Genomic DNA, 26,472 nt, shown 5'->3' on the forward strand with positions numbered 1-26,472 from the left:
TTCATACATGCAAATGGGGACAGAAAAGAGCAGAAGATAAGTATAACAGTTTGAGGCAATATCTTGTTACTGTTTCTCGAGCTCTCTGTAGTCCTTGATTGAACGTATGGTCTTGTATTTCGTTGGGGCCCAGTATTCTTCGTAAACCTTGTTCACGTAGGAGATTTTTCTCTCTCTGAGTTTACGTGTCTTCAATGGTTTCAGTTCCCTCACAGATGAGCAGGCAGGAGAGGAGAGGTATTTTCAAACCAGGAGCCAGGAGCTTTATCTGAGTTCAAATCCTTTGTTGGAAGTTCAAATACTCTGTTAACAGACAGTTAACTAAAACTGGTCTGACCACTTCTTCTGTGTATTGGGGAAGCAATGACTGGGTCCCCATTGTTCCAACACTGCTACTACTATACAAATGTCCTTCCAGTCAGGGGCTTACAATTTTAAGTTTTAATGTTCATGTGGCAAAATATTGTGTGACTCACTCTTGGCGGGTGGGGGGGTGGGTTTGCCTGACAAAATTTAAACACTTTATAAAATGTATAATACATCTCTTAACTGTGCAAAAGAACTCTGAGATTCTAAAGTTGGAATAATGGCTCGAAACATAGAAAATAGGAGCAGGAGTAGGCCATTCTGCCCTTTGAGCCTGCTCCGCCATTCATTATGATCATGGCTGATCACCCAGCTCAGTAGCCTCTTCCAGCTTTCGCCCCATACCCTTTGATCCCTTCAGACCCAAGAGCTATATCTAATGCCTTCTTGAAAACATACAATGTTTTGGCCTCAACTGTTTTCTGCAACTGCTACTCAAACGGTAATAAGCAAGGTGCTGTGAACTGGAATATAGATTGCAGAAGTAGGGCTGTGTGAAGCTAGAGAAATCTATGAATTCTAACCTTGAAGTAGAGGAAACCAGTGAAGGTTGACAAGAAGGTTCATAGATAGTGAACAGAATTGTGGATCAGGTACCGAGTTTACTTGAGTGAAGCTAGAAAAGTCAAACCAGAAGGCATGTATATAAATGGTTTCCCAGAAATGGGAGTGACTAAAGGCAGAAGTGAATAATATTGCTGAGTTGGAAGTCAGAGCTCTTGGTAATAGATAGTTGGGTTAAACCTGAACAAAGAGTGTGGGATGGAGTCAAAGTATGAAAAGGAGGTAGCTACAACCTATTAAAAAAAAATCTATCTATAAACTGAGCAATGATGGCTTTGGATTGTTACAGATGTTATATGGAGAATGACTTTCAACTACCCAATACAATTGACTTGGCAGCCATCGAGTCCCTGAGCTACAATAAGCAATGAGATGATATTTTGGTAAATGGTATACAAATGAATACCTTCTTAATCAAGAGCAATTCTAGGCCATGGAAGAGATAATGCTGCCTTCCCTCCCTAACTTCAGCCCAACTCTGAGTTGATTTTCTCCTATGTCCTGCCTGATCAATTTCAGGGAAGCTACAATCTGCTAAATCTTACCTCACAATTATGCTGTGACCTGTGGAGTAAAGGGATTGAACTGACAGTGCATTACTCCCGCCTCAGTCGCAACAAAGGACACTTGGGACTTTGTTTAAAACAAACACTTACTGGAAGTCACATTGCTTAAGCTAAGTAAACAGCAGAAGCCTTGCTGGCTACTGAAGTTATTTACAGAGAGGTCACATGTCTGTGTTTATGGCTCAGGAGTTTTTGGATTTGTTTTGGATTGTTTGAATGGGCAGTTGGTGTGTATACTGCTAAGAGAGAAGCCACCCAACTCATCCTTTGCCACCTGTGTTGAAAATCTTCTGAGAATCCAGTGTGATAGCTGAATCCACCCAGCAATGTGGAAAATTGCCCAGATACGTCCTGTACACAAAAAGCAGGATAGGTCCAACCCAGCCAATTACTGCCCCATCAGTCCACTCTCAATTATCAGCAAAGTGATGGAAGGTGTCGTCGACAGTGCTATCAAGCAGCACTTACTTAGCAATAACCTGCTCACTGACGCACAGTTTGGGTTCTGCCTGGGCCACTCAGCTCCTGACCTCATTACAGCCTCGGTTCAAATATGGACAAAAGAGCCGAACACAAGAAGTGAGGTGAGAGTGACTGCCGTTGACATCAAGTCAGAATTTGACCGAGTATGGCATCAAGGAGCCCCAGCAAAACTGAAGTCAATGGGAATCAGGGGGAAAACACCACTGGTTCGAGTCGTACCTAACGCAAAGGAAGACGGTTGTGGTTGTTGGAGGTCAATCACTTCAGCTCCAGGACATCACTGCAGGAGTTCCTCAGGGTAGTGTCCAAGGCTCAACCATCATCATACGCTTCATCAATGACCTTCCTTCAATCATAAGGTCAGAAGTGGGGATGTTCGCTGATGATTGCACATCATGAAAAAACGTCAACAGTGACATCACAGGAAAGCTGCAAGGTGATTGGTTGGTGAGCAACTGCAGTTAGGGAATAGCTCTAAATAGCTGGCTTAGTAACTAGGTAAGAAAGGTCTACAGGGATCAGCATACGTGCAGGAAGTGTCTCCAGCTGCAGCTCCTGGAAGCCCTTGTTTCAGAGCTGGAGCAGCGCCTGTGGACACTGTGCAGCATCCGCGAGATGTAAAGTATTGTGGATAGCACATATGGAGAGGTGGTCACACCGCAGGCTCAGACTCCACAGGCAGGAAGGGAATGGGTGACCACCAGGCCGAGCAAGAGGACTAGGCAGGCAGTGCAGCAATCTCCTGTGGCTATTCCCCTGCAAAACAGATATACTACTTTGGATACTGTTGGGGGGAATGGCTTCTCAGGGGAAAGCAGCAACAGCTCAATTTGTTGCACCACGGTTGGCCCTGCTGCACAGGGGAGGAGTAAAAAGTGTGGGAATGTAATAGTTATAGGGGATTAAATTGTAAGGGGAATAGATAGGCATTTCTGTGGCTGCAAACAAGACTCCAGGATGGTATGTTGCCTCCTTGGTGCTAGGGTCAAGGATGTCTCAGAGCTGTTACAGGACATTCTGAAGGGGGAGGCTGAACAGCCAATGGTCGTGGTACACATTGGTACAAACGACATAGGTAAAAAAAAAAAGGATGAAGTCCTAAAAGCAGAATATAGGGAGTTAGGAAGTAAGTTGAAAAGTAGGACCTCAAAAGGTAGTGATCTCAGGATTACTACCAGTGCCACGTGCTAGTCAGAATAGAAATAGCAGGATATAGCGGATGAATACGTGGCTGAAGAGATGGTGTGAGGGGGGAGGGTTTCAGATTCCTGGGACATTGGGACCGGTTCTGGGGGAGGTGGGACCAGTACAAACTGGATGGGTTACATCTGGGCAGGGACTGATATCCTAGGGGGAATATTTGCTAGAGTAGTTGGGGAGGGTTTAAACTAAAATGGCAGGGTGATGGGAACCTTTGCAAGGAGTCAGAGGAGGGGGGGAATCAAAGACGAGAACAAAAGACAGTAAGGGGAATAAGAAAAGTGATAGGCAGAGAAATCAAAGGCCAGAAGCAAACAGGGCCACAGTGAAAAATCGTGGGAAGGGGACAAGTAATGTTAAAAAGACAAGCCTTAAGGCTTTGTGCCTTAACACACGGAGCATTCGCAATAAAGTGGATGAATTAATCGCGCAAACAGATGTAAACGGGTATGATATAGTCGGGATTACGGAGACATGGTTGTAGGGTGACCAGGGATGGGAAACGAACATCCAAGAGTATTCAGTATTTGGGATGGACAGACAAAAAGTAAAAGGCGGTGGAGTTGCATTGCTGGTTAAAGAGGAAATTAACGCAATAGTGAGGAAGGATATTAGCTCTGGCCATGTGGAATCTGTATGGGTAGAGCTGAGAAACACTAAGGGTCAAAAACCGTTCATGGGGGTTGTATATAGACCCCCAAACTGTAGTGGTGATGTTGGGAATGGCATGAAACAGGAAATTAGAGACGCATGAGATAAAGGAACATCTGCAATTATGGGTGACCTTGATCTACATATAGATCGGGAAATTCAAATTATTCACAATACCGTAGAAGAGAAATTCATGGAGTGTATATGGGATGGCTTTCTGGACCAATACGTTGAGGAACCAACTAGAGAACAGGCCATCCTACACTGGATATTGTGTAATGAGAGAGGAATAATTGACAATCTAGTTGTCCGAGACCCCTTGGGGATGAGCGACCACAATATGACAGAATTCTTCATCAAGATGGAGAGTGACGTAGTTGATTCTGAGACTAGGGTCCTGAATCTTAATAAAGGAAACTATGAAGGTATGAGGCGCGAGTTGGCTATGATGGATTGGGAAACATTACTTAATGGGATGATGGCGGATAGGCAATGGCAAACATTCAAAGAGCGCATGGATGAACTGCAACAATTGTTCATTCCTGTCTAGCGCAAAACTAAAACAGGAAAGGTAGCCAAACCATGACTTACAAGGGAAATTAGAGATAGCATTAGATCCAAGGAAGAGGCATACGAATTTGCCAGAAAAAACAACAGACCTGAGGATTGGGAGCAGTTTATAATTCAGCAAAAGAGGACCAAGGGATTGATTAAGAAGGGGAAAATAGAGTACAAGAGGGAACATAAAAACTGACTGTAAAAGGTTCTATAGGTATGTGAAGAGAAAAAGATTGGTGAAGACAAATGTAGGTCAGAAACAGTCAGAAACAGGGGAATTTATTATGGGGAACAAAGAAATGGCTGACCAATTAAATGCATACTTTGGTTCTGTCTTCACAAAGGAGGACACAAATATCATACCAGAAATGTTGGGGAACACAGAGTTTAGTGAGAGGGAGGAACTGAAGGAAATCAGTATTTGTAGAGAAATGATGTTGGGGAAATTGATGGGATTGAAGGCCAATAAATTCCCAGGGCAGGATAATCTACATCCCAGAATACTTAAGGAAGTGGCCCTAGAAATAGTGGATGCATTGGTGGTCATCTCCCAAGATTCTATAGACTCTGGAACAGTTCCTACAGATTGGAGGGTAGCTAATGTAACCCCACTATTTAAAAAGGGAGGTAGAGAGAAAACAGACCAGTCTGACGTCGGTAGTGCGGAAAATTCTAGAGTCCATTATCCAGGATTTTATAGAACAGTGGTAGAATTGGACAGAGTCAGCATAGATTTACGAAAGGGAAATCATGCTTGACAAATCTACTAAAATTCTTCGAGGATGTACCTAGTAGAGTTGATGAGGGGGAGCCAGTGGACGTGGTTTATTTGGACTTTCAAAAGGCTTTCGACAAAGTCCCACATAAGAGATTAGCCTGTAAAATTAAAGCGCATGGGATTGGGGATAGTGTATTGCGATGGATAGAAAATTGGTTGGCGGACAGGAAACAAAGAATAGGAATAAACGGGTCTTTTTCCGAATGGCAGGCAGTGACTAGTGCGGTACCGCAGGGATCGGTGCTAGGACCCCAGCTATTCACAATATATATTAATGATTTAGATGAGGGAAATAACTGTAATATCTCCAAATTTGAAGATGACACAAAACTGCGTGGGAGGGGGAGTTGTGAGGAGGATGCAGAGAGGCTTCAGAGTGATTTGGACAAGTTGAATGAGTGGGCAAATGCATGGCAGATGTAGTACAATGTGGATAAATGTGAGGTTATACACTTTGGTAGCAACAACAGGAAGGCAGATTATCTGAATGGCTATAAACTGAGAGAGGGGAATATGCAATGAACCTGGGTGTTCTCGCACACCAGTCGCTGAACGTAAGCGTGCAGGTGCAACAGGTGGTAAAAAAGGTAAATGGTATGTTGGCCTTCATAGCGAGAGGATTAGAGTGCTGGAGCAGGGATGGCTTGCTGCAAGTATACAGGGCCTTGGTGAGGCCACACCTGGAATATTGTGTGCAGTTTTGGTCTCCTTATCTCAGGAAGGATGTTTTTTTAATATATTCTTTCATGGGATGTGGGTGTCGCAGGCCAGGCCAGCATCTTTTGCCCATCCCTAATTGCCCTTGAACTGAGTGGCTTGCTAGACCATTTCGAGGGCATGTAAGAGTCAACCACATTGCTGTGGATCTGGAGTCACATGTAGGCCAGAGCAGGTAAGGACAGCAGATTTCCTTCCCGAAAGGACATTAGTGAACCAGATGGGTTTTTACAACAATCGACAATGGTTTCATGGCAATCATTAGACTAGCTTTTAAATTCCAGATTTATTAATTGAATTCAAATTCTACCATCTGCTGTGGTGGGATTCGAACCCATGTCCCCAGAGCAATGCCTGGGTCTCTGGGTTACTAGCACAGTGACAATATCAGTACGCCACCACCTCCCCGGATGTTCTTGCTATAGAGGGAGTGCAGCGAAGGTTTACCAGAGTGATTCCTAGGATGGCAGGTCTGACGTATGAGGAGAGATTGAGTCGGTTAGGATTATATTCGCTGGAGTTCAGAAGAGTGAGGGGGGATTTCATAGAAACCTATAAAATTCTAACAGGACTTGACAGGGTAGATGCAGGAAGGATGTTCCCGATGGTGGGGAAGTCCAGAACCAGGGGTCATAGTCTAAGGATGCGGGGTATACCTTTCAGGACTGAGATGAGGAGAAATTACTTCACCCAAAGAGTGGTGAGCCTGTGGAATTCACTACCACAGAAAGCAGTTGAGGCCAAAACATTGTATGTTTTCAAGAAGGAGTTAGATATCACTCTTGGGGCGAAAGGGTTCAAAGGATATGGCGGTGAAAGTGGGAACAGGTTACTGAGTGGGATGATCAGCCATGATCATAACGAATGGCGGAGCAGGCTTGAAGGGCCAAATGGCCTACTCCTGCACCTATTTCCTATGTTTCTATGCAGCACCATTAGCGACTTCTCAGATACAGAAGCAGTCAGTGTAGAAATGCAGCAACACCTGGACAATATCCAGGCTTGGGATGATAGGTGACAAGTAACCTATTCGCGCCACATAAATGCCAGGCAATGACCATCTCAAACAAGAGAGAAATTAACCATCTTCCCTTGACATTCAATGGCATTACGATTGCTGAATCCCTCACAATCAACATCTTGGGGGTTACCATTGACAAGAAACTGAACTGGAGTAGCCACATAAATACTGTGGCTACAGGAGCAGGTCACAGGCTGAGAATCCTGAGGCGAGTAACTCACCTCCTGACTCCCCAAAGCCTGTCCACCATCTACAAGACACAAATCAGGTGTGTGATGGAATACCCTCCACTTGCCTGGAGGTTGCAGCTCCAACAACACTCCAGAAGCTCAACACCATCCAGGACAAAGCAGCCCGCTTGATTGGCACCCCATTCACCAACATTCACTCCCTTCAGCACCGACACACAGTGGCAGCAGTGTGTACCATCTACAAGATGCACTGCAGCACCGCACAAAGGCTCCTTAGACAGTACCTTCCAAACCTGCAACCTCTACTACCTAGAAGAACAAGGGCAGTAGATATCTGGAAAGACCACCACCTGCAAGTTCCCCTCCAAGCCACACACCAGGCTGACTCGGAACTATATCGCCATTCCTTCACTGTCGCTGGGTCAAAATCCTGGAACTCCCTTCCTAACAGCATTGTGGGTGCACCTACCCCACATGGACTGCAGCGGTTTGAGCAAACAGCTCACCACCACCTTCTCAAAGGCAATTAGGGATGGGCAATAAATTCTGGCCTAGCCAGCGATGCCCACATCCCATGAATGAATATAAAAAAGTCATCTGGAACATTTCATATTTTATCCTTTTTTCTTCAAGAATTAACAGTTTTTTGTCTGAAACATTTTTTGTTTTGTAAAGCTGATCTCTGCAGAGAAAGCTTTTTTATTTTGTCTTTAACCAGTGTGTGTATGTGCACGTGTGTGTATTGGGTTATTTAGAAGGGAATATATTTATACTTTCATGTTTCAACCTCTGAGTTAATAAGCTTTGCATCATTATTGAATAAGTCTTGTTTTATAATAAAATTAATAATTTTATTGTTTATTAAAGAAACTTCGTTGGCAGATATGTATTCTGAATATAGATATAAAGTATATAATAGGCCGTAATAGTAACTGGGTGAAACATTTAAATATATGTTGTGACCAGTGGACCAACCTCAGCTGTAACATATAATTGGGGGCTGGTCCGGGATAACCCAAAGCCAATGAAGTGCAATTGTATGTGGGGTAATAATAATTGAAAAGGGGAAAAGGAAGGTGCCAGGTTTCTTGTGCATTGGAGTTAAGCTTATACTACTGGAGTGGCTACTTTTAATGCAAGTTCTTTAAAAGGCATTGTCTGCTGGTGAACTGTTAAGTGTGGCGGAGCACTTGAAGGTACATATTTAGATCAAAAGCTAGGGGACCTGAAATTCAGAGACCAGCGGCCAGACAGCTGAAGGTTGAAGTAAAAGAAACAGAGGGATGAGTAGAATCGGAAGAAAATAAGGTAACACTGGCACAGACGCAGTTGGACAGGACGAAGTTAGAGCTAGAATTTCAGAGAGAGGAAAAAGAAAAAGAAAGGGCATATCAAGAGGAGCAAGCAGAGCAGCAGGAGAGAGAAAGGACAACAGAAAGAGAAAAAGAAAAGGAACATGAAAAGGGCAAGAGAAACAGATGAAAAGGGGAAAAAAAGAGCATTTCAGAAGCTGGAACTAGAACAGCAAAAGGAAAGAGAAAAGGAAAAAGAAGGGCGGCACAGTGGCGCAGTGGTTAGCACCGCAGCCTCACAGCTCCAGGGACCTGGGTTCGATTCCGGGTACTGCCTGTGTGGAGTTTGCAAGTTCTCCCTGTGTCTGCGTGGGTTTTCTCCGGGTGCTCCGGTTTCCTCCCACAAGCCAAAAGACTTGCAGGTTGATAGGTAAATTGGCCATTATAAATTGTCACTAGTATAGGTAGGTGGTAGGGAAATATAGGGACAGGTGGGGATGTTTGGTAGGAATATGGGATTAGTGTAGGATTAGTATAAATGGGTAGTTGATGTTCGGCACAGACTCGGTGGGCCGAAGGGCCTGTTTCAGTGCTGTATCTCTAATCTAATCTAAACAAGAGAGGCAGGAGAGAGAAAGGGCAAAAGAAAGAGAAGAAAAGGAGCGAGAAACGGTATTCCAATTAAAAAGGCTGGAATTAAAACAAAAAGGGTGGCCTGGACTCCAGGTAAAGTTCTGATGAGGAAGAATCTGACACCAATCCAGGACCCAGTGGGGAGCTGTTTAAATTTGTGCAAGCCCTTCCAAAGTTTAAGGAAAGGGACATAGAGGCATTTTTCATTTCTTTTCAAAAGCTAGCTAAACAGATGAGGTGGCCGAAAGAAAACTGGACACTGCTCATGCAAAGCAGATTGACTGGCTGAGCTCATGGAGCTTATGCCATGCTTTCTGAGGAGGCTTCTGCAGATAATGAAATGCAAAAAAAGCTATTCTCGCTGCGTATGACTTAGTCCCTGAAGCTTATAGGCGTAAATTTTGGAACCTCCAGGAACAGCCTGGGCAGACTCATAGAATCTGAGATGGTCAAACAAATTACCTTTAACCATTGGATGTGGGCACTAAAGGTAAAGGCCACGTATGAGACCCTTAAGGAAATAGTTCTCCTGGAGGAATTTAAAAATTCACTCCCTCCATTCTTTAGAACCATGTCGAGAACCAGAAGATCTCAAATGCCAGACAGACATCCAAGATAGCTGAATATTACAAGCTTGTCCACAAGCCCAAAGGATAGAAGATGGGAGGGTAAAAGGAAGGCAAGTAGCCAGGAAGTCAAGACCAATGCAGAGAAAGGGGCCCTGACCGAGAGTACAACAGATCAAGCCATAGCTCTGATTGCAGCTGTAAGGCCAAGTTTAAAAACCGCTGTGAGTGTGGAGACGTGAACAAGATACCTGACAGCTATATGGAATTCTTGTCAAAAGGAATAGTAACTCCCTAACCCTCAAGTGAGGCAGGTAAACCTACAGTTACACTTAGGGATACAGGAGCCACCCAAACTCTTCTGCTGGGGAAATGCATAACCTTTCCACCAGAGAGCGCATTGAATGCCAAGGTTTTAGTGAACAGTATCGGCGCAGAGTATATACCCGTACCTTTGTATCAAGTGCACCTGGAGTGTGACCTAATGTCTGGACCGGTAACCATAGGAGTTGTCCATAGTTTGCTTGTAGACGGAGTTGACCTACTCCTGGGGAATGATTTGGCCAGAGTGAAAGTGGTAGTTTCTGCAGTAGTCACGAAAAGACCAAGTGAAGTCAAGGAGACAGAGCAGTTGCAGGAAAAGGTTCCAGGAATTCTTCCTTCACGTGTAGTGCAATGGCTAAACAAGTTCCACTGTTGGAGGTAAAATTGGCACCACAGACAGATATTTGGCTATATGAAACTTTCTTTGGGGAATTTGGATAATCCAAAGGAAATGTTCAGTAAGTTTTCTCTGATTCAAGGCTCAGCAAGCCGATCCAGAGTTAAGTGGCACAATCGGCTCAAATTGAAGCTGAAGCAGGGGAAGTTCCGGAATGCTATATTAAAAATGGGACTCTGATGAGGAAGTGGAGACCTCCTCACAGACCTGCTGTCAAAGAATGGACAGTGGTTCACCAGATAGTGGTACCACCCGAGTGTCACCATGAAATATTAAGGATAGCACATGAAATTCCTATGGTGGGATGTGCAGGGATCCGGAAGACCCAAGCACGTATAAGTCGACATTTTTACTGGCTGGATCTTCACAAGGACTTGGTGCAGTTTTGTAAAATGTGCCAGACGTGCCAGATTGTGGGAAAGCCGCAACCTGCAATAAAACTGGCACCTCGAATTTCCATACCAGTTTTTGGGGAAGCATTTAGTAAGGTGTTGGTAGACTGTGTGGGACCTTTACCAAAAACAAAAGTGGGACATCAATATATATTCACCAATACAGATATGGCTACTCGGTTTCCAGAAGCCATTCCCTTGAGAACAATTTCTGCTGAGGTAGTGGTAGAGAGGTTAACCCAGTTCTTCACTCGATTGAGATCCAGTCAGATCATGGTTCCAATTTTTTGTCTAAAACTTATCAGGCAGTTATGAGTAATCTGGGTATAACACAGTTAAAATCCTCAGCATACTTCCCACAGACACAAGGGGCTTCAGAACAGTACCATCAGACCCTCAAAACGATGAACAGGGCATATGTCATGAATATCCCCATGATTGGGACAAAGGGCTGGAATTTCTTTGTTTGCCACCAGGGATTCACCTGATGAGTCTACCGGTTTTAGTCCTTTTGAATTAGTTGAGGGACATGAGATAAAAGGTCTTCTAAAACTAATCAAAGAAAAGTTTTCAGAACAGAGGTACGAATCTTCCATGTTAGATTATGTATCCATATTCCAGGAGCAGCTCATGAAAGCCTTAAAAGTGGCTTAGGAACACCTTAAAGCTTCACAAAGAACCATGAAAAAATGAGCAGACAAGCATGCCAAGACCCAAACATTTCAACCAGGAGATGAGATGTCATTATTACTGCCTTTATAGGGTGAACCGCTGAAAGCACGGCTCAGTGGTTCATATAAAGTGGTCAAAAGGACTGAATAGCCCAGATCACCGGAAAAAGAATTGGCTGTGTCACATCAATACGTTGAAACAATATCACCACCAGGAGGAGGAGAAGCAAGCACAGGTATGTCATGTAGTAAGGACAATGGAGGACAAAAGGAATAGCGAGGATGAGGCAGAAGGAGGCCTAGATATTTCTCAAATTGAACCTCCTACTATCCATTTAGCTAACACTGAATTGTTAGGGAAATTAGACACTATGCTTTCATATTTAGATGCAGAACAACAAGCAGACCTATCAAGGTTACTCATAGCATTTAAAGGAGTCTGTAGGGACGAACCAGGATGTACAACCGTAGCCATACATGATGTGGATGTAGGAGAATCTTCTCCTATAAAACAGCATCCTTATCGCTTAGGCCCAGGCAAAAGCAGAAATCCAATACACGTTGGAAAACCATCTAATTTAACCCAGTCAAAGCAGCTGGAGTTCCCCAGTCGTGTTACTGCCTAAACCTGATGGTTCAACTATATTTTGCATCGCCTATAGAAAGGTTAATGCAGTAACAAAAGCAAACTCTTACCCAATGCTTGGAAGACTGTATTGACAGAGTTGACAGTGCCATGTTTCTTATCAAAATAGATTTGCTAAAGGGACACTGGCAGGGTCCTTCAACAGCCCAAGCTAAAGAAATATCGGCCTTCATCTTTTCCAATGCCAAGTGATGCCACTCGGGCCAAAAAATGCTCCAGCAACTTTCCAGAGACTAATGAACCAAGTGATAGCCAGTGTTCCTAATTGTGTGGTTTACCTTGATGATGTGCTGGTATACAGTGACACCTGGAAGGACCACTTGGAACAACTAAAAGCTGTTTAGAAAATTACAGTTGGCTGATTTGGTGATAAACCTTGCCAAAAGTGAATTTGCAAAAGCACAGATAACCTACCTAGGGCATACAGTAGGGCAAGGCCAAGTGTTGCCAAGAACAACAAAAGTACAAGCATTGGTAGAGTTCCCTGCCCCTAAGACTAAACAAGAAATCATGAGGTTTTTGGGGATGTGTCGTTTCTCCCACAAGTTTGTACCAAATCTCAGCATTACAGCTGCTCCACTGATGGATTTGCTACAGAAGAAAGCCAAGGTAGCTTGGTCAGAGGAATGCCAAGCGTCTCTTGAGAGATTGAAAGCAATTTTGATTAATAAACCAGTGTCAGCTGCCCCAAATTTCACCCAGCCCTTCAAGGTAGCAATTGATGCTAGTGACCTGGGGGTTGGTACAGTCCTGTTCCAAGATGAATTGGGCACAGAAAGGCCAGCAGGATCGTTTTCCAAAAAGTTAAATCAACACCAAAAGAGATACTCTACAGTGGAAAAAGAAACACTGGGCTTACTACTAGTTCTTAAACATTTTGAAGTATATCTATGACTCTATATGTCCACCAGTATACATTGATCATAAGCCCTAGCCTTTGTGGAAAAATTCAAAAACCTGAATGCCAGTCTCTTGCAATGGAGTTTGCTATTGCAGCCCTCTCACTTAGAGATTATCCACATTCCTCCAACCTCGGTCGTAACATTGTATATATCAAAGATTTAGACTTAAATGTAGGGGCCATGATAAAAAAGTTTGCAGAGGATACAAGAAAGGCCATGTGGTTGACAATGAGGAGGAAAGCTTTAGACTGCAGGAATGTACAGATGACCTGGTAAGTTAGGTAGAAAAGTGGAATTCAATCCAGAGAAGTATGAGGTAATGTAAGATAACGTATTTTAGGTGGTGCAACAAGGCAAGGGAATACACAATAAATGAGGATACCAACAAATGCAGAGGAACAGAGGGGCCTTGGAGTGTATACCCGCAGATCCTTAAAGGTAGCAGGACAGGTCAATAAGATGCTTAAGACGACATATGGCATGCTCTCCTTTATTAGCCAAGGCATAGAACATAACAGCAGGGAGATTATGCTCGAACTGTATCGAACACAGATTAGACTACAGCTTGAGTACTGTGTACAGTTCAGCTCATCACATTACAGCAAAGATATGATTGCCTTGGAGAGGGCGTGGAGGAGATTTATGAGGATGTTGCCAGGACCAGAGAATTTTAGCTTTGAGGAAAGACTAGATAGGATGGGGTTGTTTTCCTTGGAACAGAGGAGGCTGAGGGGTGACTTAATTGAGGTGTATAAAATTCTGAGGGGCCTAGAGAGAGTAAATAGGGACGGCCTATTCACCTTGGCAGAGAGGTCAAACACCAGGGGGCATAGATTTAAAGTAATTGGTGTGTTTGCAGATGATACAAAGATAGGTAGGAAAGCAAGTTGTGAAGAAGACTGCAAAGAGATACAGAGAGGTTAAGTGAATGGAGAAAATTTGGCAGATGGAGTATAATGTGCGAAATTGAGGGTGTCCACTTTGGCAGGAAGAATAAGAAAGTAGATTATTACTTACGTGGAGAGATTCTGCAGACTTCTGCAGTAAACAAGAATTTGGATGACCTTGTACACGAATCACAAAAAGTTAGCATGCAGGTACAGCAAGTAATGGAATGTTGGCATTTATGGCAAGGGAGATGGAGTATAAAAGTAGGGAAGTCTTGCTATAACTGGACAGGGCATTGGAGACCGCACCTAGAATACTGCATATAAAGTTTTGGTATCCTTACTTAAGTAGGGATATACTGGCATTGGAATCAGTTCAGAGAAGGTTCACTAGGCTGATTTCTGGGATGAAGGGGTTGACTTATGAAAAAGGTTGAGCAGATTGAGCCTATACTCTTTGGAGTTTAGATGTATGAGAGGTGATCTTACTGAAACATACAAGATTTTGAGGGGGCTTGACAGAATAGATGTGATAGGAGCTTCCCCCTCATGGAGGAATCTAGAACTAGGGGACACAGTTTCAAAATAAGAGGACTCCCTTTTAAGATGGAGATAAGGAGGAATTTCTTCCCTCTGAGGGTCATTAATCTTTGGAATTCTCTTCCCCAGAGAGCAGTGGAGGCTGGGTCATTGAATATATTCAAGGCTGACTTAGACAGATTTTTGATCTACAAGAGAGTTAAGGATTTTGGGTGGCAGGCAGGACAGTGGAGTTCAGGCCACAATCAGATCAGCCATGATCTTATTGAAGAGCGAAGCAGGCTTGAGGGATCAAGTGGCCTACTCCTGCTCCTATTTCTTATGTTCTAAGGATTAGAGGGAGATGAGGAAACATTTTTTCACCCAGAGGGTGGTAGGGATCTGGAATTCACTGCCTGAAAGGGTGGTAGAAGCAGAAACACTCATCACATTTAAAAAGTACTTGGATGTCAACTTGAAGAGCTGTGACCGGCAAGGCTATGGACCTTGTATGGAAAGGTTGGATTAGGCTGGGTAGCACTTCGTCGACCAGCATGGACATGATCAACCGAATGACCTTCTTCTGTGTCAAATTTTCTATGATTTCTACGAGCTTAAATACTGCACACAACAGAAAAGGTTGTTGGATCCAGTTTGTCCAAACCTGTCACAAAACACCTATCATATCCACTCTTCATCTTCTCTTTTCAACAGTGAAAAGAGCCACGCTAGTCAATCTTTCCCTATCTTTCACTGTCTTAAGTTCTGGGATCATTCTTCAAGCTCTTCCCTGTACCCCTTCCAATAACTGAATATCGTTCTGAAATAGGGAGATCAGAACAGCAGTTGGTATAAAGGCGGGCTAACCAACCCGAACCCGATGGGTCCCGACGACTTGTGTCGGGTTTGGGTCGGGTCGGGTCGGGTCGGGTCGGGTTGCAATTCCGGGTCCGACATTCAGGCTCGGGTCGGACATGCTCTATCACAGATAAGCGGCTCCAATGTAAATTTAATTTTTGGACTAGAAAGGTGGTTTTGTTACAGTTATTTTAAGCTTGTGCAGATCAACAACAAAGTGACGATAAGTTAACTGATGGTCGGGTCGGGCACAGGAAAAAATGGAAGGACTTGGGCCAGTTCGGGCTGGGGTCGAATGTGGTTCTGTTGGGCTCGGGTCAGGTTTTTTTTTGCAGACCCGAGCAGGCCTTTAAGTCAGTATATCATATGTGGTCTCAAGAGCCAATACAGTTTTAAAAGGACATCTCAATTTATAAGTTATACCCTTTTGCAACGCACTGCCAATATTGTGTTTACTTTAACATCTTAGGAACAATCCATTTAGCGTTTTAGTTACCTGGCCACTAAAATCTCAAAATTTCTCACCTGCTGTGTTACCTCAAGTACATTATCTACAGCAACCTTCCCCCTTTCAAATCTAAACCTTGCATTTCACTACATTAAACTGTATACATCATTTCCCTGCCCACTAATTGAGCTTGTCAAGATCCATTTGAATGTTACTTCATTGATAATCATTTCCCACTGCTCCCAACTTGGTATTGTCTCTAAATGTAGACAGCTTCCTCTAAATCATTTATAAAAACCTAGTATGATAATAATACCAATTTTGTCTGTCCACATTTTCTGGTTGTTTGGTGGGTGAAGTCTGGCTCAAGTGCCTCAGTAAATGGGCCCTGGCCCCCTGCTCCCCGCTCCCTGGCCCTGTTGATTGGTCCTCAGCTCTTGCCATTCCCCAGTGTCGGTTACTGGGCTCCTGAGGACAATGGGGGAGACAGGGTGGGGTGAGACAGCATGGAAGGGATGGAATGGAAGAATGGAATGGCATATGAAGAAGGGGTGAGATGGGGAATGGAATGGAGATATGAGAGGGATGAAAGGAATGGGCTGCGTATGGCATGAGAGGAATGGAATGGGAAGCATGAAATGGAGTGGGACAGGGATTTAAACAAGTACTGCTGCAATAAAGATATAATTTCACTGCAAATGTTTTGCAAGTCTCTTTTAGTTATAAAAAAAATTTATAAATAACAGTGGCACTTACACTGAACCTTGTGGCACTCCAGTAAGTGGCCGCTACCTCCTATCCATGCACAACTACAAATTGTTGACTATCAACCAGCTGTCAATCCATTTTAATACATTCCCATGGGCTTGAAATTTATGTAATAGCATATTATGTGGGACAGTGTCAGATGCCGTCCTAAAATCCAGGTAGACAGCATTCACTATTGCTTCCTCTTTTATGAGATCTGATATTTATTCAAAGAAATCCATAAAATCTATTCCACATGCATGACTTTCAACTCCATCTGACTGTCCCAGATTAGCTCATGCCCTCAAGATACTCCCTGTGAACCTTTACTGCAGGGGACAAGTGTTTTAAAGTATTATAAGGGATAATATAGTCTTTGAAAGACTTTCTCCAGTAGTGAAGCTAAAGATTCACAATTTGATGATTCATCTCCACGCCCCCTTTTTTGAAGACTGGAGTCAAATTTGCCTTCTTCTGGCCTGGAGCAGGTACTCCAATTGGTTAAGCTCCACTCTCTATGCAACATTGTTGGTGTTTCAATGGTACTAAAGTACAGAGTATGCTACCACATTACATCATTTATCAGATAACCAATAAGCAGAGTAAAACACAAAACATTCAAAAACACTCACACACTCAGATTTTCATCTTAACAATAAATGCATCATGAGGTTAAAATACACATGCATATGCATGTATTGAGTATTGAGATCACATGTCCAACAGTCTATTATTAATCAAAAACTGTAACTAGGCACACACCTGGATTTCTAATTAGCCACAAGTAAGTAGTTTTGCGATAAAAAGTATTTCTGAATGTACTAAACAATAAATACTAAAGTTTGTATTCATCAGCTGTTGCTGTTCCCACAGATCTTGTGCAATCATGTCTTTGCTGGGACTTTAAAAGATACAAAAATGTATCATGTAAATATTTTATTATGTGCCTTTTCAAAACAGGATGCAGGTCCACTGTCAGTTCTGAAAGTTATGCCAGACCTCAACGAAAAGATCCACCAAGTGGTGTCAAAAATGAAATAATCATAGCTCCACCCTCCATTAAAACCAATGGCAAGAGTGAGTACAGAATTTATGCTACTGGGATTGCCACAGCCACTTTGACCATTACTGAATGATATTGGAAGTTTCAGAATCAGTAAATTATTCACTCAGCATGTTTTTAACCTAATAAAAGAAAATTCCCTGGGTCTAAAATGTTGAAGGAATGCTATACTCAAATGCAGCTATTTTGGAACAACCAATTACTTTTCATGTTGAGGAATTTTACTGATTTGATTTTTTAAGAAGTCTAGTAAAGAGATTCAAGTTCTTCCTGATGCTATTCAGTGTGTGCTGAAGGAAACTCTTTTCATACTAGTCCATTTTATCAGAAAAGGAAAGATAAATCATTTTAACAAAGAGAATTGAGTTCTTACAGTATGTTCAGGGCTCCTTTCACACCCAGTACTCAAGAAGCCCAACCAAACAGGAATCACTGTTGGATCTAGTAATGGGAAATGAACCAGAGCAGATCAGAGAAGTAAGCATAGGGAACAGTGCTAACATAGTAAGATTTATAATAATGATTTAAAAAAGTAATAGATTTTAAAAAGCCAATTGAGGGGATGAGAATGGAATTAGGGAATGTAAACTGGAAAAAAATGTTGACAGAAAATACGAAAGGTGATGAAGACTCGAGGAGAAATAAATTCTGCTAAAAAAGAACAAACTAGCCATTACTGTAATGTCATGAATCAAGAGAGATAGTGTAAAATTGAACCTAAAGAAAAAGGCAGATACTAAGTACATAAGCATTACAGGAAAGGACAAGCAAAGGATAGAGGGGGTTAGGAAAGATATCAAATACCATTAGAAAAACTAAGAAACTACAAAATTAAGTTATCGACTAATATAAAAAAAAAGGGATATTCAAGTAATTTCCTGAAACATAAATAAAAATCGGAATAGGGACAGGTGTGCACAAAATACATTTGCAGATAATGACAGCAAAATGGCAGAAATACTGAATAATTACTTTGCCTTAGTATTTACCAGTGAAGGGGTTAAGTAGAAACAAGTTGAGTTTTAGAAAAGCATCTCAGCAGAATTTAACAGTCAGGTTGAGAAAAGAAACAAACATCCTTCTTCAGATAAAGGGCGGGATTAGGGAGCGAAGATTGGAGCCAAGACCTCAAGGCCACTGTTTCCATGGAAGGTCGGTGCAATGGGAAACAGAAATAAGAAGCTCGAGATGGAGCCATTTGGTATGTGTATTGATAAGGCTGAAGATGTGTGTTCATTGGAATGTGTAATCAATCACCATTGTTTTATGATCAATCATATCAATCATCCATTGTTTGAACACACTGTAAGATAAGAATGGTATATAAGTTTGCGCTCTTGAATGTAAAGTTAGAGTATTACCTCGGAATACCCGAGGTGGTGTCTCTCCCTGCGTATGCTTGAATAAATCAACTGAACTTGTACCTGAGTCTCCTCGTGTGGTGGTTGAGTTGTCCCACAACAGTTTGGCGTAGTTGGCAGGATACTCGCATCGGACCATCAGAAGCGACACTGCAAACTGGTGAGTATATTTATTTACCACCCATAGTTAGGGCAGTAAGCCTACCCGAGTGAAGGTCCGGTCGAATATTCAAACTATCTGAAGGAGGACTCAGGACAGGAGGTGCACCGGGTAAGGAGGCAGAACCGCATTGGTGGGACAGTAAGTCCGACGCTGCGCAGAGGTCAGAACCACTTACCGTAACGTGAAGCCACGCTGGTCGGGAGGGACAAAGGGGAATAAGGGACGGGGCTGGGTGACGACAGGAAGCCAGCAAAATGTCAGATAAGGAGTTGAGTAACAAAATGTTTTCCGACTGGGGCCTGCATGACTAAGTTTATGGCAGAGCAACATAAAAAGACTCTGTTTTTAGTGAAGTTTCAAGTGAGTAAAAACAAGTTACCGTGTCTTTGTTCAAACTTGCATGAATGTGTATTGTGGAGCTGAGACGTTAACTCTTAGTTGCCCGGCTTTAATGTTGAAAGCATGAGTCTGTTACTTGTTCTATTTTTATACGTATATTTCTGTGGGAACCTTGAGTCTTATTTTGGGCGGGGGGCGAACTAGTTGAACCTAGTGTGTGTTCCTTAGGATAGGGACATGAAATTTAACACAGATTTTGGTACTTTGAATTCATAACCCATTACAGGAATCAATTTTCTAAGTTGTTTGGAATTGAATGAGTGTGAAAAGTGATTTTGAGTCATTTCAATTTAAGACTGTGCACCCAGGAATGGGATATAAAATTGAATTATATTTTAAGTTAAAGTTTTATTTTTATTTTTAAAGGTTGGTTTTGCAACTGTGAAAAGGGAATGAAAATTTTTCTAAGAGATAAGCTTCAGCCTTGAAGGTCTGGGGATGTCTGGCAGAAATCCAATTTTAAGTTTAAAACACTGCTTTAATTGGACCAAAGTTTAAAATCTGTTCTTGTTTTTTTGCAGTTTAAATTTAAGACATGTCTTATTGACGGTTTTTAAGTAGTAAATGTCAGGAATTGCATATTGCTTTAAGTGAGAGAAGGACAATCAAAGGAGATATGGGAAAGATTGGAATGTTTAAAGTTTGTGTAAGAAGCTGGTGTTAAACTTTTTTGTTTTAAGTATAACTTTTCTTTAGTTTTTGGGTTTTATTACAGTCATTTGAAAAGATGCCTAAAGAAAGAAAAAAATGACGTAATGTACCTTTTCTTAAAAAAAAAAAGCACATGCTATTCTGTTTGATTAAGTTTATACTATTAAGGCTACCTGTTAAGTTGTGGTGGTCACAATGAACTTTCAAGTTTATTTTGTCAAGTTGACGGCGTCTTTAATTACAAAAGATGCTAAAAGTTTGGAAACCATTGGAGTTTAATCTAAAATGCTGTCTTCCCTAATGGAGATGCTTTCCTTTGAAGTTGATAATGTTACTAAAGATTTTGTTGTTTTAAACCCTAAGGATATCAAAAGAATTGAAAAAAAAAAATTTAAAATGGAGTTTCGTTCTTTTTCAATCGAGAAAGTTTGTTCTAAAAGGTGAGTAAAGTGACGCATGTCACTTTGTTTGGCTCCATCCCCTTGGAGACAAGCAAAGAGATTAACCCCGCTGCAACTTGGACATTATTACATTTTAAATTTCTAAACTGACATATAATTGGACAAATTAACCCATTGGGCTCAGGGGCAGAGCCACAATGGATTCTTTGTGTTTTTTAAGCAGGTGACAGTAGGTTCCAAGGCCACATGAGAACTGAGGCCACAGCAAGAGCTCCAGCAGCTTTAAGACAACAAATGTCACAGCATTTTTATCTATGAGACGAAGTGCTTGAGAAGGAAAGACAGTTGCCAGCATTTCTGTCTTTAATGCAAAAAAAACATGTAATACCACCAAGTCTGGGCATAAGAAATTGGATTCGATAAAAAAAAATATTGATATGGGTGGTTAGTTCAAGCACTCAAAGGGAAATTTATCTGACATTTAAGAGGACAATCAAAGTTTTAGAAAACAAAAAAACAGTCTAGGTGGTTCCAAGTATAAAAAACAAAGTTTCTTTTGGGGAGATATTAAATGGAACATTAATAAAACCTGTCATTTGGAATAATTTGAGATGTCGAAAATCCAGTGTAATTTAGCAAATTACTTTTAAGAAATTAAAATGTCATCTAAGATAGAAGAAAAAACAAACAAAATATGGTAATACCTGGAATCAAATGGGAATGTTTGATTTCCATTTTAAAGAATTATGACTGTACAGTTTCTCCAGGGCTCATGAATGAAATAGAATTATAATTAATGGAAATTGGCAATTCGATTTGACTGATGCAAGAGCTAATCAGAATACAAACCATTAAATTAATATAGCGTTGAATTTCCAAGAAGCCTCGATCTTTCCAGTGAAAGTCATGAAAGTGTAGATTAGACTGGTACTTTGATAGTTTTCTCTTCGAGACATTGGTATCCTTGCCTCTGAGTTTTATTTAAAGAGAGCTACATTTGAAAGTCTGGCCATGACCCGAGACATCAGGACCCTGCAGGAGGAAGTAAGCAAAGATCGCAGACAGACACCACCAGCAACCCCTGCCCACAACCTCCCGCCCCCACCCCCCCCCGACATTTGATCTTTTGATAAGGTCAGCTGAGAGTTGAGAATGTCTGGCATGATATTGGGATACTGGTGTAAGTGTGCAGATGTAATTTGTTACATATAGAGCAACTGAATTAATGACAGGAAGGGTGTTGAGACTGCCAAGGTATGTTGTAGCAGGTAGTGAGGAAGTAAGACCCGCGAGAGAAAGGGTTAAAAGATTTGTAAAAGAGCTGTGCAAACAATTGCATGAACTAAAACAGGAGGTCAGAGATAAGCAGATAATACAAGATATAGAAATCAACATGAAAGAGAAACAGGCGAAGGTGCCTAGTATAGGAGATAAAGTAATGGTAAAGGTAATGCCTGAGAAACCGGGGTTTGCATCTCGGTAGATAGGACACTACGAGGTAATAATGACCAGTAACACCTGTGGCTGGGTGGACATTAGAGGGAAGGGACGCTGGAAACACTGGATGCAGTTGAAACGTGTAACTGACTGATTTTTGTTTTGCAGAATTTAATCACGCTGACCAGTGACGACTAGAAGGCCCATTATATCTTACAGAATGGTGTCCACTATATTGACAATCCTGGGACTGGGGATTGGTGAAAGCGCCACCCACCAAACACCCATCTGATTGTACTCAACAGAGGAATGGACGGGGGACTCAAATACCCTACAGCTTAACATATAGCAGACAGCATGCTTCCGTTGTGGCCTCAGGGAGGGAACTGTCAACATCATAGAGGATGACGTTCATCAGCCTCCAGATTGGGCCTGCTTCCAATTCCTGAACTTAACGCAAATATGTATCATTCTCAACGCGACCCATTACAACGGGTTGGGGGAGTTTTCTTGGCCCCTTGTACCGGAATGTCTGACAATCAGATGTAATCCCACTTGTAAGGACAAGGCTTTTGAGTCAGAGTGTAGGGGCAGAGGGGTCTACCAATGTGACGGACATGGACCATGGCTTATTTGCCCAAAGTCGCCTCAACTCACGACCCCACCTCTGGCCATAACAACAACACCCGCTGATTTAACAAACGAGACACCGACACCAAAGACACAAGGACCCCAATTGTCCAATACTAAACCCTGGGCCAGAGAATGGGCTAGTGTTAACAAAAATTAGAAAGACTCTGTATGATAATGTACACCATGAGCTGGTACCCGTTGTCCTAAACATTTCTGACATTAAGCTACCTCAGTGGTGTCCGGCGGAAACCCGAACATTGTATGAGGCTTTAGTAAATCAAGTAATAACACAGGCATTTTGGTTCAATACTGGGGGGCGACCAAGGGGAACACTTCCTGTTCAGGGGAGGTTCCGACAGAAACCGAGTCTATTGAATGACGCTGCCACACTATTTAACACAGGAACTTCAGTCGTAAATTCAATTGACTTGACTTCGGTGGATCAAAAGGTCCAGACGCTAAGCATCCAACTTAAGGTAATCCTCAGACAGGGACAAAAGATCCAAAGCGGACAGCTCGGTGCGGGTCAAACCCTGACATGGACAGTTCAGAATTTGGTTGTAGTACTTGAGAGTCACAGATGGACTATTAACGAACTAATTGGCGAGGGGCGTAACATCTCAGAGAATGCGGTTAGGAACGATGTCTGCAGCACTTATGGATCTTAGATGCTTGAGCAGACTTGGGAGAGCTTGTGACAGCTCCACGAGGGTGAAGTTTTCCCGCGGATGTCAGACACCCACTTATTTAACTTGTCCCGTCACCAGAACCTGACTGGTTGCCAGCTCAGAGGTTTAACACGTGTGTATAAAACGGATGAGAAATGTATTGTCAATAACAGACTATTGATAGGTGTGGTCTTGGCAATCCCGGTTATATCAGAATCAATACAGAGTAAAACCCTATACGAAGTAGAGAACATTGAGGTAATAAGGGAAGATTATTATGCAAGATAGCATAGAATATCGCCATACGCTGTAGAAAAAGAGGGGAAAATGATAGGTACCACTTTAGATAGGTATATATAACTGAAAAGGCAAAATGTGGATTTAACACAACAGTCAATTGTCTAGTGGAAGCTATACGGGCAGTAATGGAACTGACCCACATTGCATATGTGGGAAAAGGGAGATATTGTCTGACTACGACACAATGAGAATATCAGTGCAGCCACAACCGATCCTGTCCAATAACTAATCACACGGTGTGTCTACACCCACAGGTACCAGCGAGGGTGGGCAAGGTAGAGCTGGTGGAAATACATAAAAGGGAAACTGTCAACCTGCAGGTCACCGAGAGCATAAAAGAAAACCTCACACAGTATTTGAGACAGTTCTCATACTCTATCCCACCACTGCCCACACACCTCACAGGCATCCGTGAGGGGTTACAGCAGGTACATAGGGTGTATTATACATTACAACAACAAACTAAGGCACTGGAAGAAGAGGTCGAACAGATCGATGATACCACATGGTGGGAGGATCTGTGGAATTGGGGTTCGAACATACAGATATCCCCCTGGTTCAGGATCATCTCCCATATCTTGGTTATTGCCCAAGTAGTGATGGTTGTCCACAGGGTCAGAAGGACACGCAAGGAGAAGCCAGTAATATGGGAACATGGGAACTCACGGATTAGGAAAGTAGGTTGTGAGCCCTTACTACAGGGCCGACCCATACAGACAGTGTGGTCAATTGCCTTTGCAACCCTAAGCTCGATCCTGGTCAGTATCAAAGAGTGGCACAGAGCAATGAGAGTTGAGCACATCACTATTCAGGTCTGTTGGCCATCTTGGGCTGGGCCAAGGGCCAAAAGGGGGGATTGAAGGGGTTAAGTAGAAACAAGTTGAGAGTTTTAGAAAATCATCTCAGGAGAATTTAACAGTCAGGTTGAGAAAAGAAACAAACATGCTGCTAGGTTAAAGGGCAGGATTAGGGAGTGAAAGTTGGAGCTGAGACCTCAAGGCCACTGTTTCCGTGGAAGGTTGGTCTAATGGGAAACAAAGATAATAAGCTCGGGATGGAGCCATCTGGTATGTGTATTGATAAGGCTGAGGATGTGTGTTCATTGGAATGTGTAATTAATCACCATTGTTTTATGATCAATCATATCAATCGTCCGTTGTTTGAACACATTGTATGATAAGAACGGTATACAAGTTTGTGCTCCTGAATGTAAAATTAGAGTATTATCTCGGAATAACTCGAGGTGGTGTCTCTCCCTGCGTATGCTTGAATAAAGTGGTTGAACCTGTACCTGAGTCTCCTCGTGTGGTGATTGTGTTGTCCCACAACACCAGTAAGACTAACAGGGTGGACAAGACATCAGAAGAGATCAAGATACAACACATTTATGATAGAAAGGCAGGAGATAATAAAGTAATCAAAGAGAGGATAAAATCCCTGGTTTGCATTCGCACATAATAAAAGTTATGGAAGAGATAGCAAAAGCACAATTACATATAGAGGACTGATGGGCAGCTAATGTTAATCCATATTTAAAATGGAAAACAGAACAAGTCCAATTAGCTTCACATTGGTGGTAGGAAAGAAAATGGAATCTTTACTTAAAGATACAATAGAAAAACTTCTAGAAACTGAAAATTGAGTAGTGAACACAGATTTCAAAATGAAAGATCATTTTTGACCAACCTTACTGAATTATTTGAAGGAGAAAATGGAAAAGTAGACGAGAGTAATGGAGATCTAATATATTTGGATTTTTAAAAGGACCTTTCATAATAAACTCATGACTAAGTTCAGAGCATGTGGAGCAGAACAGATAGAAGCTGGCTACAAAACAGGGAGTAAGGGTTAAAGGTATCTATTCATGCTGGCAAAAAGTGGGAAGTGGTGTTCCACAAGGATCAGTACTCGGACCACCTTTGTTCAACATTTATGGAGTTGGGAAGTACAATTTTAAAATTTGTAGATGACACCAAATTGGGGACACAGTAATTACTTTGGAAGAATACAACAAAATAAAGACATTAATAAACTAGCACAGCAGGCATGTAATTGGCAAACAGATTTTTGTGAGGTGGTAGGAAGAATAAGGCGGTGACATATTGCCTGCATAGTAAGAGTCTAAATAGTGTAGAGCAGTACAGTGATCTAGGTGTACACATTAACAAATCTCCAAAAGTCATGATGTAGCTTAATATGGCCATAGAATTGAAAAGCAGTTAAACATTTACAGGACCTTGGTTAGATCACACTTGGAGTACTGTGAACAGTTCTGGTCTCCATATTATAAGAAGGGTATAGAGGTACTGGGGAAGGTGCAAAAAAAGATTCACAATGATGATATCTGAACTGAGCATATATATTTATCAGGAAAGGCTGAACAGGCTGGGGCTCTTCTTTCTGGAAAAGAGAAGACTGAGGGTGACCTGATAGAAGTCTTTAAGTTACTGCAAAGTTTTGACAGGGTAGACAGAGAAAAAATGTCTCCATTTGAGGAGGAGTCCAAAACTAGGGGTCATAAATATAAGACTGTCATTAATAAATCCAATCGGGCAATAGGAAACTTCTTTATCCACAGAATGGTTACAATGTGGAACATTCTACCACAAGATATGGCTGAGGTGAATAGCATATGGATACATTTAAAGGAAAGCTAAATATACACAAGAGAGAAAGGAATAGAAGTATATTCTGATAGGGCTAGGTAAAGAGTGATGGGAAAAGGTTCATGCGGAGCATAAATGTCAGCAAAGACCAGTTGGGCTGAACGGCCCATTTCTGTGGTCTACACTTTATGTAATATTCAACCTTTGCTGAAAGTGCAGGTTGTAAATAGTTGAAGCCCCAGTGTTCAGCTAGTAAAGGGAATGGTACACTATAACACCAAGTAAGGTTAATAAGACGAGCCTGTTTTGGGGTAGAATGGGAGTAAAATAAAGCTGCATTAAGTGGGTTGAGTGTGCAAGTAGATAATTGGTTCAATTTTTGTCTATCAATGCCATAACTGTTTAAAATGAAG

At 42.1% G+C, this 26,472-nt stretch overlaps 1 protein-coding gene across 1 annotated transcript in view; it reads right to left on the reverse strand.

Moving 5' to 3' along the window:
- fam135a (family with sequence similarity 135 member A) overlaps positions 1–26,472 on the reverse strand; it is a 319,597-nt gene that overhangs the window by 247,994 nt on the left and 45,131 nt on the right. The window contains exon 5 of the mRNA XM_068020133.1: positions 964–982. Within this exon, the coding sequence (XP_067876234.1) occupies positions 964–982 (19 nt within the window). The remainder of the gene's footprint in view (positions 1–963; positions 983–26,472) is intronic.

Source organism: Heterodontus francisci, chromosome 3 (genome assembly GCF_036365525.1).
Source record: "Heterodontus francisci isolate sHetFra1 chromosome 3, sHetFra1.hap1, whole genome shotgun sequence".
Lineage (NCBI taxonomy): Eukaryota > Metazoa > Chordata > Chondrichthyes > Heterodontiformes > Heterodontidae > Heterodontus > Heterodontus francisci.